At 32.8% G+C, this 13455-nt stretch overlaps 1 protein-coding gene and 1 long non-coding RNA gene across 2 annotated transcripts; both read right to left on the reverse strand.

Moving 5' to 3' along the window:
• Positions 1 to 8716: 8716 nt before the first annotated feature.
• LOC141705985 (calmodulin-like protein 3) lies at positions 8717 to 10038 on the reverse strand. Its single transcript, XM_074508839.1, has one exon. It carries the CDS (start codon positions 9645 to 9647, stop codon positions 9174 to 9176), a length of 474 nt encoding a protein of 157 aa, XP_074364940.1. The 5' UTR covers positions 9648 to 10038; the 3' UTR covers positions 8717 to 9173.
• A 1100-nt stretch (positions 10039 to 11138) lies between these two features.
• Positions 11139 to 13455, reverse strand: LOC141705986 (uncharacterized). Its single transcript, XR_012568559.1, has 3 exons — positions 13361 to 13455; positions 11588 to 11648; positions 11139 to 11478 (listed from the first exon to the last, which is right to left on the reverse strand). It is a non-coding gene; the product is annotated as an uncharacterized LOC141705986 (long non-coding RNA).

The raw sequence follows: 13455 nt of genomic DNA on the forward strand, positions 1-13455 counted from the left end.
AGGTTCAGAAAGAAATGAAAGCTAAGTCCACGAATTGCTGGACCTTTCGAGATATTAAGACGGATTGAAAAGTTAGCTTACGAGCTAGCCTTACCCCCTAACTTGTAACAAGTTCATAATGTGTTCCATGTGTCAATGCTAAGAAAGTATCATCGGGATGCCAGACACATAGTGGAGTACGAGCAGGTGGATATGCAACCAGATCTGACTTACGTGGAGAAGCCAGTAAGGGTTATAGATAAGAAGGAGCAGGTGCTCCGGAACAAAGTGATCAAGTTAGTCAGAGTGCTATGGCAGAATCATAATGTGGAAGAATCAACTTGGGAACTAGAGAGCGCAATGCTAGAAGAGTACCCCCATTTGTTTTCTATTTGATTCTGGGACGGAATCCTTTTAAGGAGGGGAGACTGTAATAACCCCAAAATTTTGAACTTTTTGTAACCCTTATGAATAGTGTTTTAGCTGAATGAGAAAACTTTTCATGCCACACTATGTAGGGGTTCTGTTATGGATATTCTGAGATTTTATTAGTACTCTATATGGTATATAAGTGTATGTAAAGATCGTCAGAATCCAATTTCGAACACTTTGATTTTTCCCGAAAATCCACTAGATACGGAAGGAATTGAGTATAAGGTAACATGATAAAAAAGATTTAAATTAAAGGATTATAAGAGAGGGTCATAAAAGGAATATAATATATTGAGAAAGGTTAAGGGAACCTAAGTAATAAGATCCCGGGTATGATCCCTCAAACGATAAACGAAAACGACAGTTAAGCGAACCGTATAACAGATCAGCGGTCATTAGGCAAACAATTAGAAGATAATCAAAGAGATTAGTGGGGATGATGTTATCCAACCAATAGAAAGAGGACAAAGGAGGGATGATGACATCACAAAGTGATGCAAGCATGACATAAGAAGGAAGGAAATGTGGTGGAATATTAACCACACAAAACCAAGGTTAATTTGGTAATTAACCTAAAACAAATCAAATAAGCAACCAACCAAAACAAATCAAAACAAAAACACAAAACATTTCATCTTCTCCAAGCTTTACTCTCGGCTTTTTACTATTTCAAAGAAAAGAATTTTCAAAATCCAAGTTCAAGGCTTCCTAAATTGGTAAGATAATTCCCTAGTATTCCTTATGCATAGTTATGGCTATTCTATGAGTTTAAGCCTCCAAATCATTCACAATCTTCTTCAAGAAATCAATGAAGAAGACAATGAATAGTGACTTCAAGAATTTTAACTTGATTTTCTTGTTTTTCCTTTAAGATCCAAGCATCCCTAAGTCATCTCAAGGCTTCTTAAGGCTTCCTAGCTACTCACACCACTTCAAGGAAGGTATATCATCTCCAAACCCTAGCTTTACTATGTTAAATAGGATGATTTTAGTTGTTATGGTGATATAGTAGCTTAATGCTTGTTGGTTTAGAATTTGGGTTGGAGTGGTAGTGAAATGGATGGTGGATCTTGTTGTTTTGGTTAAAAGAACTTAGGTATAGTTAAATTCAAGCTTAAGCATAAGTATGAATGTTAATATTGAATTGATTGGGGCTGTTATGATGTGGTATGGATGGAGTTTGGATTGGGATGTGATTGTGGCTTGATTATGGGTTGAATTGGAAGGGTATAAAATTGGGAAATCGCGTAAACATAGCTGTCGTAATGTCCGATTTACTTTAGGCTGTTTTTATTCTTAACATTAGGACCCGAGAACTCACTGCTAGATTATGACCATTGCCATGTTTAGATATTTCATGTTACGATCTTCGTTTTGATATGTAGTTCGTTTAATTCCGATGTACGGTTTAGGAGAAACGACCGTTTTAAGTAACGGCGTTTCGCGAACGAAACTTTTCCCCTCGCCTTACTTTGAAACCTTGGTAAAGGACCTTAAATGACTAATTAGAGTATGAAACAATTGTGTTAAGTGGATTAGGCAGTTGGTAAGGTACTCGCGAAAGAATCGCCTTAAAACTCATAATGATTAATTTAATAAAAATGGTGGAGCCGAGGGTACTCGAGTGACTTAAGAGAATCAGTAAGCGCAAAACGAGCGTTAGAGTCTAAGTTGGTTAAAGTATAGATTTACAAGTGACTTTGGTTTAATTCCAACTTACTTGTTGTTTATAGGTTACTAGACTCGTCCCGAGCCATTTGTAACCCCCAGTCGCTCAGGCAAGTTTTCTACCCGTTATACTATTGTTGTGATGTATATATGTATATGCATTATCTTGTGATAGATGCATGTTGGTTAATTAGCAAATCTTGTGATATATTGAAGCATCCTGATATGGTATATATATGCATGCCTATTTCGTATTCTTGCCATATATATCTGTTGGTTCAGTTGATAATACCTATGCTAGAGAATAGCAGTAATTTGCATACACCCTTAGTATAGGGACCCAAAGGTGAAAACATTTTCTAAAACCGGGAGTCGAGGATCCCGAGTAGATTTTATATATATATATTTACATATATATATATGGTTATAGTTTTCAAAACTATTAATCGAATAAGGTTTATTCGATAACTTTATTTTATTATTGAATATTATTTCGAATATTCATCCGAGGACTTATGACTCCTTTATTTTATTATTGAATATTATTTCGAATATTCATTCGAGGGCTTATGACTCAGCTTATTTTATTTATTAAATATTATTTGAATATTCATTTGAGGATCTATGTCTCCGATTATTTGCTGAGATATATTCTTTATTTTATTAAAGAATAAGGTGTCGATAATCAAACTCACTTTTGATATTCAAATAAAGATAATTACTTTCGTATAAGTATATCTTTGATTAATTAATATTCATTTCAAGTATAAGTTTTAAAACTTCTACTTCAATTATTTTTTATAAAGATTATTCTTTATGGGAATATTATTTAAATAATAATATTCAGATATTTTTTAATATATTGGGACTGATTTACCTTGTTAAATCAGCATCACTCCAAACATTCTTAAAAATGTTTTGCGAGTCTTCAAAATGATTTTTAAAAGTTAGAGCGGATCCTAAAACTCATTTTTATATTTAAGATCCTCCTTTCGAAGGGGATTTAAATACTCGCTCAAAACCTAAGGGATCCGGCTCTGTGGTGTGTTTTATATTCGCAACAAGGTTGCTATTCTGATAAAAGAGTTTTTGATTACTTACCCAACACTCGGGATGTAAAATTCTTGGAACAAGTTAATCCATTAACAGGCATCGCCTGGGAAATATCGATGAGTTTTCCTTTCCAACTAGATACGACTTCTTGGTGGAGCCGTATCAACAAGTTTCTACTTGGGGAAAGTGGGGACGAGCTTTACGTTTCAGAGTCATGGATTTCATCTGAACTAGGAGTGGCGTAAGTGGCCGAGTAGCGCCGGCCCAGCCGTATTATTATATTGGCCCAAATGGCCTGGAAGTTCCGCTAAGGCGGTCCATTCCTTAGAAGTTCAGTGTTCGGTTGACAAGTAAATCCGACAGGTTCTCCTCTACATGTAGAAAATGGTGGGGTTGTACTACTACGACTGATCATCGTAAGTGGTCTTCTGGCGCGGCAAACTCCCGTAATGAGTTCATCATCCAATTGGATATTTCTGTAACACTACCCAGAGCACTTCGATAGAAAGGCTACGGTTGGGCGATCGTTGAGTGTTGGCAGGGTCAAGTTTTCAAAATGATGTTTGCATCAAATGAAGTATCTCGTAACTTCATTTTATTTTGATGATATTTCAAAGATTGATTCTATATAAGTTTTGTCTTGTAGCTTCATCTATGGGATGAACTAATTATAACTTGAACGGTGGTAGTTCAAGTAGTATTTGGAAACGATATAAGTATATTGGAGTATCTTGTAACTTCATCTTTTAAAAACTTATATCTAGTAAATGATTATCTTATGCATGACAAAGATTTTCAGAAAAACGTTGAGACAAGGTTAGATATATGAGATCACCTTGCAACGATATTTTTATACAGTTATAAATTGTAACTCTGAGTATATTATGCATGGAAGATGACTTCCAAGATTTTGAATAGTATATATACATATATACTGAATATTTTGCGACTTAGTCGCGTTAAGATATCAACTTGGTTCATTTCTTTTGACCAAGACTTTCATGAGTACTATGAGAAGGCTCATATATTGTTAATCATTATACATATTATTTTGGTGGGCTTGCTGCTCACCCTTGCTTTCTTCTTTCATCACACAATAACAGATAGAAAAGATGAACAGGACCAAGCTCCTGATTCGCGAGCGGATAGGAAACGTTCCGCAGTTTCCTATAGGCGTTGATGTCGCTGTAGCTGAGGTAGGAACTACCAATAGGCTAGGCTTTCAACTTTCGATGTACCAGATTTATGTATATATATGAATTGTAATAATGGCAAAGAAAATGTAAATTTATTCAGAAAACCTTTTAAGGTGTATTGGCAGATAATTGTGGAATAAAATGACTTGTGATTATTTTTGGATGTTCATCTCTGAGACTATAACTTGTGGTGTGTGTGTTTATTGTGGGGTCACAGTACAGTGTAGTTGATTAATTATTAAGATTGGGTGTTATTAAGGGAAATGGAACTCGTGACAACCCGGATCCCCGACCCCGGATTTGGGGGTGTTACAGGATCTTTGAGGCTAAGACAAACAGTTCAACAATATTCAACTTCTTCAGGACACTAGTAGACACTTTCATCTATAGACCATCTATGTGATTGATAGTGATCTTCCATCCATTCTTCAGAATGTTCACAGCAGTTCCAGTAATTACTTTGCTGAACTGATCATAGAACTCATGGATGTTTACATATGTCTCTCTGTAGTGCTCCACAGTTCTCAACATATTAGAGTTTCCAGGGTCTGAATAGTGATATGTTTCTGGTTTGTCCATTTTATTCTTTATTTCTTCCCATTTACTTCCTTTCCTGTTAGCTCGAAGATATGCTTCTCTCTCCTCTCTGTTCCTTTTTCTTTAAATAGCTCTTTGAATTCTAGCTCTGGATCTTTCTATCTCTTCTTGAATTTCCAGATAAGAGCGATTGATTTTCTCTGTGATTCCATAGGATAGACAGTCGTCTGATAAAGCATCTTCGTCTTCAAATTCTTCATCCTCTGTGATGATCATTCTCTCTTCCGTAGCCACTTTTTCAAATCTTGGCTCATACCCTTTCGGAACATCACTTTCATCTATTTCACCTTCTTCCAGTTCTTCTTCAAAAAATAAGGGTCTGGAACATATATCTGAGACAGCAGATTTCTCTGTGTTGTAATGATTCGGCTCAGATGCCCTGATTGCTCCCCCTGAGATGTTGCGCTTTCCTTAGAGAATCTTTCCTTTAGGAGCACCCTTTCATCAATTCTCTCCTCTAACTCGTCCTTCATCTCTACTTTAAATTCATCATACGTACCAGTGGTCTGAAAGGCATCTTGAAGTAGATTAATAGCAGTGTCCACTTTTTCTTGTTCTACTACCTTTTTCTCCCCCTTAGTTGGGTTATCGTTCAGAGCTTGTGTTTAATGAGCATGTAAGGTCGAGACAGGGATCTCAAGAGAAGCAGGCAGTTGCTTGCTGACTGAGGTCTTTGGCCCAGTACTGGCAAGAGCTGCTCCAGATAAAACCGGGATCGGCGCCTGCTTGCTAACTGAGATCTTTGGCTCAGTGTTGGCAGTTGCTTTTCCTTTTCCTGTATGAGAGGGAGATCGCTCAACGAATTCCCGTAAACTGGCGAATGCTGCTTGTTGATGTTCAAGTTGATCGGAAAGACTGGCGATCTGATGATCTCTGATAGATAGTTCTGTCTGAAAGTGTTGATCTTTAAGAGCCCGCTGTTCTTTGAGATAGCTATCTTTGAATGCTAGTTGCTCTTTGAGATAATCTTTAGTGACGTAGGAATTTGCATCTTGTCGTGTTTGTGACAATATTTCATAACTTTTCGGTTCTAGTAATGATTTTGAAGAAAAATTCTTTACATTTATTGTGATAATACTTTTAAATTTATTTTGTTAGTTTGCTTTTCAATTTTAAATTATAATAGTTTATGATTATTGATATATTTCTATCTATATTTTAAATTTTATAAAATTCATGTACTCTAAAATTAATATTTTTATTTTATACCATTTAAGAATATATATTTAGAGTTCAGTTTTTTAATTAGTTAACTATTGTGTTATACTTTGTACGAGATTATTATCATTTCTTTATATATTTCTTGAATATTTTTTTTATTTAATAAAATTTTAATATAATAATTCCTTCCCTAAATAAATTTTATGTCTTTCGTTATACTTTTTGACCTTTTATATTTAAATATTATTGTATTTTTATATTTGACTTTGATAACCTAAATATAGCATATATGTTATAAATTATCTTCTTTCTATCGTGTCTGTTTTATTTTAACATTATAAATTTTTAAAGAGAATACTTTAGTCATGCCACATAATATTTTAAGTAATTATTTTTCTTTTATTTATATATTTTTTAGTCGAGTTTGATCAAAAATTGAAAAGTTGTTTTGGATTTGCATCTTGCGTGTTTATAGCAATATTTTATAAAAAAAATTATTCTGGTAATGATTTTACATTTAATTGTCATAGTACATTTAAATATATTTTACTAGATTTATATTTTAATTTTGAATTGTAATAGTTTTGTATTATTATTATATTTCTTCCTAATTTTTATATTTTATAGAATTCATGTACCCCAGTTTCTTAAAAGACAGTACGTAATCCATTTCAATATTTTTAAAAAAGTGATACTATTTTAACCCAATTATAAATGATTTCATAATTGTTACTTATATTTATTTTATTAGGAATATAATACTTTTAATATTATTTATATCATTTAAGAATATATAATTATAGTTCAATTTTTTAATTTATTAACTATTGTGTTTTTTTTTATAAATTATTAGATATTATAGTAAAATAATAGAATAAATGAAATAACTATTGTGTTTTTATTTGAAATACCGCGTATGTATGTAAATAATATAAAACTGTGTTATAGTGATTTCACACCTATTATGATTTTTTAAATTTGTTTTTTTTTCTTTTTAAAAAAATTATTAATTGAATGTTTATTTGTTGTTAATATCCGATGTATTAAAAATTAATGTTATTTATTTATATATTTTTTTGGTTTTTTTGTTTATGTATTTATTTGTTCATTTGGTTCTATAGCTTCTTCATATTTATAAGTAGTTTTTTTAGGGTACAACCCAAACGTGTGGATAGCTGATTTGATAATTGTTACTTATATTTATTTTATTAGGAATATAATATTTTTAATATTTATTTTATATCATTTAAGAATATATAATTATAGTTCAATTTCTTAATTAATTAATTATTGTGTTTGTTATAAATTATTAGATATTATAGTAGAATAATAGAATAAATGAAATAATTATTGTGTTTTTATTTGAAATACCGCATATGTATGTAAATAATATAAAACTTTGTTATAGTGATTTCACACCTATTATGATTTTTTTAATTTAGTTTTTGCTTTTTTTAAATTATTAATTAAATGTTTATTTGTTGTTAATATCCAATGTATTAAAAATTAATATAATTTATTTATATATTTTTTAGATTTTTTTGTTTATGTATTTGTTTTTTATTTGTTCATTTGATTCTATAACTTCCTGTTTTTTATTATATACATTTGACTTCTTTGCACACATTTTTAGGGTACAACCCCAAACCCCAAACGTGTGAAGGGATAGCTTGCCTTTATTTATTAAATGACCTTATTAACCCGACCATCAAGGTGTGTTTCTTATTATAACCTGCAAATTTTCCAATCTCTTTTTTAACTTGGTATCTGATTTCACCAATATCTTATTCTTTTGGCTATACACGCCCAAGAGCAACTGCTTCTTGAGTTAAGCAATTCGTAGTCTCTTACTAAGTGTTTACTGAAGCTTCTTCTCATGGGTTTGTACCTTAATCTAGTAATGAACTTAAACAGGCAAGTGGCATTCAAAATTGTGTGTTCTAGATCTAAACTGTTATTATCTGTTAAATGTTTTTATGGTTTAAGATTTCATATACCAAGAAGTCTATTACAATTTAAAATTTGTGACGTGAGAGTTTTTTCGAAATATTCAAGTATACAAAAACCCCTCATTTTATTAACAACTTTGGAGCTACATACAGAAAATTTATAAATCTGCTGAAATTCATTCCAGGTCAAATAATTGCTCTGTTACATTTCTTCTACTGCTGCAAGCAACTCTATTTTCTTCAGAGAATCCAGTGAAGTGCATGTGCTGGGGTGATCAACCTTTGGACAAATATCTATCAAGATTTCTAATCCATATGTTTCATGTGTTGATCACCTCTTTGCTCTTATAAAACGAGAAGGATCAACAAATTCGAGAACTAACACTTGAACATTACAACGAAAGCCAAAGGTGCAGCATATCAAGAACAGTTGTTTACAGTGAGGTACTAATGTATGTTGAGAGAAACAATGTCATATCCAGAAGTATCGAAGACATAGATAAGAGAACAGGTAAGTAAACATTTAGATGATTCACTGTAAAGGATTGTTTAATCATCCTCTTGTTTTACCAGCTAAACATATGTTAACTGTCCTTTAATTTTATCAGCTTGTTAGCTATAACAAATTAACAAGTGTGTATCTTTCACCTCTTAGATGGCCTTGGAGCAACATATGCGGTATACAAGCTGCTTATTTTCAAGAGTTTATTGCTGCCATCTGAATCATTAAAAGCAAGCAGCAATCAATTGTTTAAGAGGTATGTGCAAGATTTATTCTGAATGAAATATTTTTCATCTTTATTGTCATCCTGCTGCAAATGGAACAAAATTAATCAGATTGATCATGTCTTTTGTGTTGCATTCTCCCGATAATGTATGCGATACATGAAATACAAAATCATCTTACACATAAAAAGATTAAAAATACTAGTTGTCTAATTTACTGGAAGGCAACACATACATGCATATACAATGTTTAAAATACAGAAATCAGTAATCTTGGCAGAAGAACCACAAACATGTTCAGAGGATGAGGAGATGCATAGCAAAACAAGAGATGATCTCTCTTAGCCTCTCCCCTACTCTACTACAAAAGCCAAATTCATAACTTTCATGCTAAATCCTGCTTGTAAATTGTTTAATTTGGTTCCAGTGCAGCAAATCCACCACCTTTCATCATCTGTTTGAATTCAAGGTAATTGACTTTCCCATCCCCATCTACATCCGCCTTCTTTATCATCAACTTGCAATCTTCTACTGTCCTCCCTTGTTTCAATCCCAAGGAAGACAACACAGACCGCAACTCATCAACTGTGATGTACCCGTCTCGATTTTGGTCAAAAACATTAAATGCTTCTTTAATGTCTTCTTCTTCATCTTTCTCATCCATTATTGTTTTATACAATGCTCCAAATTCTTCCATGTCCACGTATCCGTCTCCATTTACATCAATCTTATCAATCATTTGGACGAGTTCTTCATCTGGTATGAACATTCCCAAATTTTGTAACGAGTCGCTAAGCTCTTTCTTTGTAATCTTTCCATCTCCATTTCGATCGAACATATGAAATACACGACGTAGCTCTGCTGGATCCATCTTAATATCCTCCATTAGTGACAAGTTAGTTAGGCGTTTGACACTGGAAAAACAAGATACTGAGACCAATGTGTGTATGTTTAGGTAGATGTATCAGAAGGAGTAAGAAAAGTTTGATGAAATTAAGAGAATATCAGATGACAATAAGTACATGCATGGAAATACAGAGGCTAGGTTTGTCTTTCAAGATATGAAAACTTAACCTGTTGAAAATGCAATAAAACAATTTAATTAAATGCAATTTGTGTATTTGAGTGAAAAGTGGTAGAAGAACATTAGGATTAGAGGACAGCAATTAGCCGCTAAATTATCCTTGGTAAAACTTGTTTAGCTATATTTAGGTATATAATAAGCATTCTAAATTTGGTTTTTACTAAATCTTTTGAAAGAAACTTGATATAACCGATCATAATCGAAGCCTTCGATTAAATTATTAGTTGGATGATTTGTTTTATATCTATTGTTATAAAGGAGTCGAGTTTCGACATTTAGATGTATATTAAACTTTTTACACAAATAAAGAAAAAAAAAAAAGAAAGAAAGAAAAAGGAAGAGTCTATCAAGAATCAAGACCACTTAAGGAAATGGATTAAATTCTACAGTTTCGACATTCAGATGTCTATATCAAAATAGCCTCCAATTCAGGAAGAATTTCCAACAAATATGAACTACTGAAATCAATACAGTCAAAGATGTATTTATACGACTTTTCTAGTACAAATGTTCAAGTTCAACTAAAGCATGTCAGGTTCTGACATTTTGAACAGAAATCTGAGCTGATGTAGAAATTTTTGGACCAGTAGGCTACTCTCAACTTAAATTGAAGCCAAATCATAATCAGTTCGGAAAATGAATGGTGATGAGTTTAACAAAATTGCCTCAGATTTCCTGCAAGGCCCCATAGTACATGGTTACATGTTAGTCCCTCAATTTCACTAGCACCTTATGGTATTTAAGCTGTTCCATCTACAAAACTGAGAAGACCCCAATCAGCTGGGTTGAAAATCCAATAGAGACTTCAGAACTTGTTCGGCAGTACCAAGATAGATAAGAGCAATCCAGCCTTGGATCTGGAACCATAACAATATACCTGAATTACATGTGTGCTTCCAAAATATTAATACCCCCAATGAATTGATGCATTTGTTCTAGTTCTTTAGCAATTAAATTCACAAACATAGTTATAGATGTTCAACAAATGCAAATCATAGTTTCAGTTTCATCATCTATGTAGCATCCTCTTGATTGACTGGTACTATAATGTATGGTATTCCAATAAGTTTTCAGGATTGCAACGAGCACAGCCCTAAATATTTGTAACTCTTAAAGTTCAGTTGCAGACATCATGGGTTTTGAATCATTAACATTCTCCAAAAATGAAATATATGGAATCTGGACAAACTGAAGTTCATATTACCATACTGCAATGAACTTCAAACCCAAGAGTTCAAAATAACTTACATTCTCCAAAAAATAACTGATAAAATATAAGCTTACATCCCAGCATTTTTGGCTGCCAGCACTCCAGAGGGTGCATCCTCAAATACGAGAACTTTCTTTGTATCTGCTGGTCAATCCTGTTTTATAATATTATCCATTACAATGACAGCCAACAAACATGACATAATCAGGACAATTTGGGTCCATATCAAGTGTACATAACTCGGAGAAATATAAAAAGTGCATGAGAAAAAGCACCCCAAATCTTTTGGCAGCTGTAAGGAATATGTCTGGTGCAGGTTTGCCTTGTTTAACTTCTATATCATCACCATTGACGACGTGATGCATCAAAGAGAACAGTTCCCGGTGTCTTTGTGTTTTTAGTTCAAAGTGGTGTTTCTTAGAGCTGGAAGAATAAATTGGATAAGTACGCCCACAAACTTCTGAAATTGGTACTTCAATTGCTCCGTAGACTTGAGTAAAAATCAATCAAAGGGAATTAGAATGTAACATACCCTGTTGCCACACATATTGGTATGTTGTTTGCACGTAGATGCCTAATCAAACGACTAGCCCCTAACAGGAAGAAAAAACATTAAGTGAAAAATGATTTCGTGTATATTAATAAGATTGTATATTAATCCATAAACCACAAGATTGTATATTAATCCATAAACCACCATATACTATTAGCATAAGATATTAATAACAAAATCCAATTAATTAAATGAGTAGAAGGATTTGCAAAGAAATTCAGAATTGTTCAATACAGTCACATTGGGAAGCATGTAGAAGCACTAATAGATACAACAAGTTCTTTTCCCAGATTGAAATGAATAAGTATCAAATTTAAATATTGAAAAGGAATATCGACTCAATTTAATCTGCAAGATATATCTTGGCATGGACAGCCACAAAAACCAAGCAACACAGTCTATTGAGGATTATAACACTTCATTTCCTTACCAAGAATATTCCTTTTACATGAAATTTTAGCCAATATTTTACAGAAGATTTACATAATAAAAACATGTCCGTATAGCCAAATTCCCACAAATGGGGCATGTAGGACAAGCGTGTTGAGCCGTGTGCTGAACTAAATCTTCAGATCTATAAATAGGCACACAAGGGAGAGTTACCTTTTCAGGCTAAAGAATTGTTATATTCAATATGTAGGTCACATACCTTAAATGTACAGTTTTTAGTTGGAATCTTTAAGAGTATATCTTCCACTACACTCTTTCGTTTAATAGAGTAATAATATCATAACTTGATGAAAATGTTCACAGTTTCAGTTTTGAACATAGAATCATACATCCAGTTAAAAATTAACAACTTCCTAATCGTGTTGCAGAGGTCACAAGAACAGAGTGAGAAAACTAAAAATGCAAGTTGAATACGAGGGGAAAGACTTGTATAGAACAGATGCTAAAATATTGCATATGCATCATTATATCTCTAACTCACCGAGTGTTGGACTAAATTTTAAACATAATATGGATGGAGTATTAAAATGGATTTTCAAGTTTTTTGGTCACTTGGGTCGCCTATATCATATTTGTTAATTCATAATTTTTATAAAAAAAATTATAGAACTAAATCCGAAATCAGATACGTTAATATGATGCTTGAAGTAGAACCACTGATTCTATACAAACTCAGTCTAGTTTCTATCTCTCGACCTAGTATTTCAAACAAAATATAAAGTTTTGAAAGTTGTCGAGGTCTAGAGGACAATTAAAAGCTTTGCAAATCAATTAAGATCGTATCTCCGTCTACATGTGAATGAGGAGAGATGCCATGCTTCAAAATTATCAGCCAACTAATTTCAACCTGAATTTGGCATCAAACGTCACACTGAACTAGAAGATATAATATGCCTTATAATGTTTGTATGCAACGGCAGAACTAGGATCATAACAGACCTGGAGCTAAAATGCATAATTACAATAAATACGTCTAATTTTCAATATTCCCGGGCTATAAAAATTCTAAGCTTATATATTACGAGGTTGGCGGGGCTTCACCTACCCTGCTAACCACACCCCCAAGTTCCTCCCCTTGTTTGTATGGCTCACCTAAATACAACTGGTATCGTAGATGGTTCCAAATTCAAATACTGAATCTATTGTTTAACATACTTTATTATTACAGGGATGAGTTCAGATTTTCAATTTTCTTGAGCTAACTGTAAATCTAGAAGATAAAGTTAACCTTGTTAAAGATATATTAGCTATACTTATCAGAGAAATGTACACTCCCATAAGCCACAAAAGCAGTAAACTTACCGTACAACAACACGGTCTTTATTCCACTTGATTTGTATTTAGCTTCGAACCAAGGCTATAATTGTCTAGGGCATTAGGTATGCTTTGAAAAAATC

The sequence above is a fragment of the Apium graveolens genome, chromosome 2 (genome assembly GCF_009905375.1).
Source record: "Apium graveolens cultivar Ventura chromosome 2, ASM990537v1, whole genome shotgun sequence".
Classification (NCBI taxonomy): domain Eukaryota; kingdom Viridiplantae; phylum Streptophyta; class Magnoliopsida; order Apiales; family Apiaceae; genus Apium; species Apium graveolens.

Bases quoted from the DNA above. Each gene is read 5' to 3' on its own strand.
- LOC141705985 (XM_074508839.1), bottom strand. From the start codon at position 9,647: ATGGAGGATATTAAGATGGATCCAGCAGAGCTACGTCGTGTATTTCAT.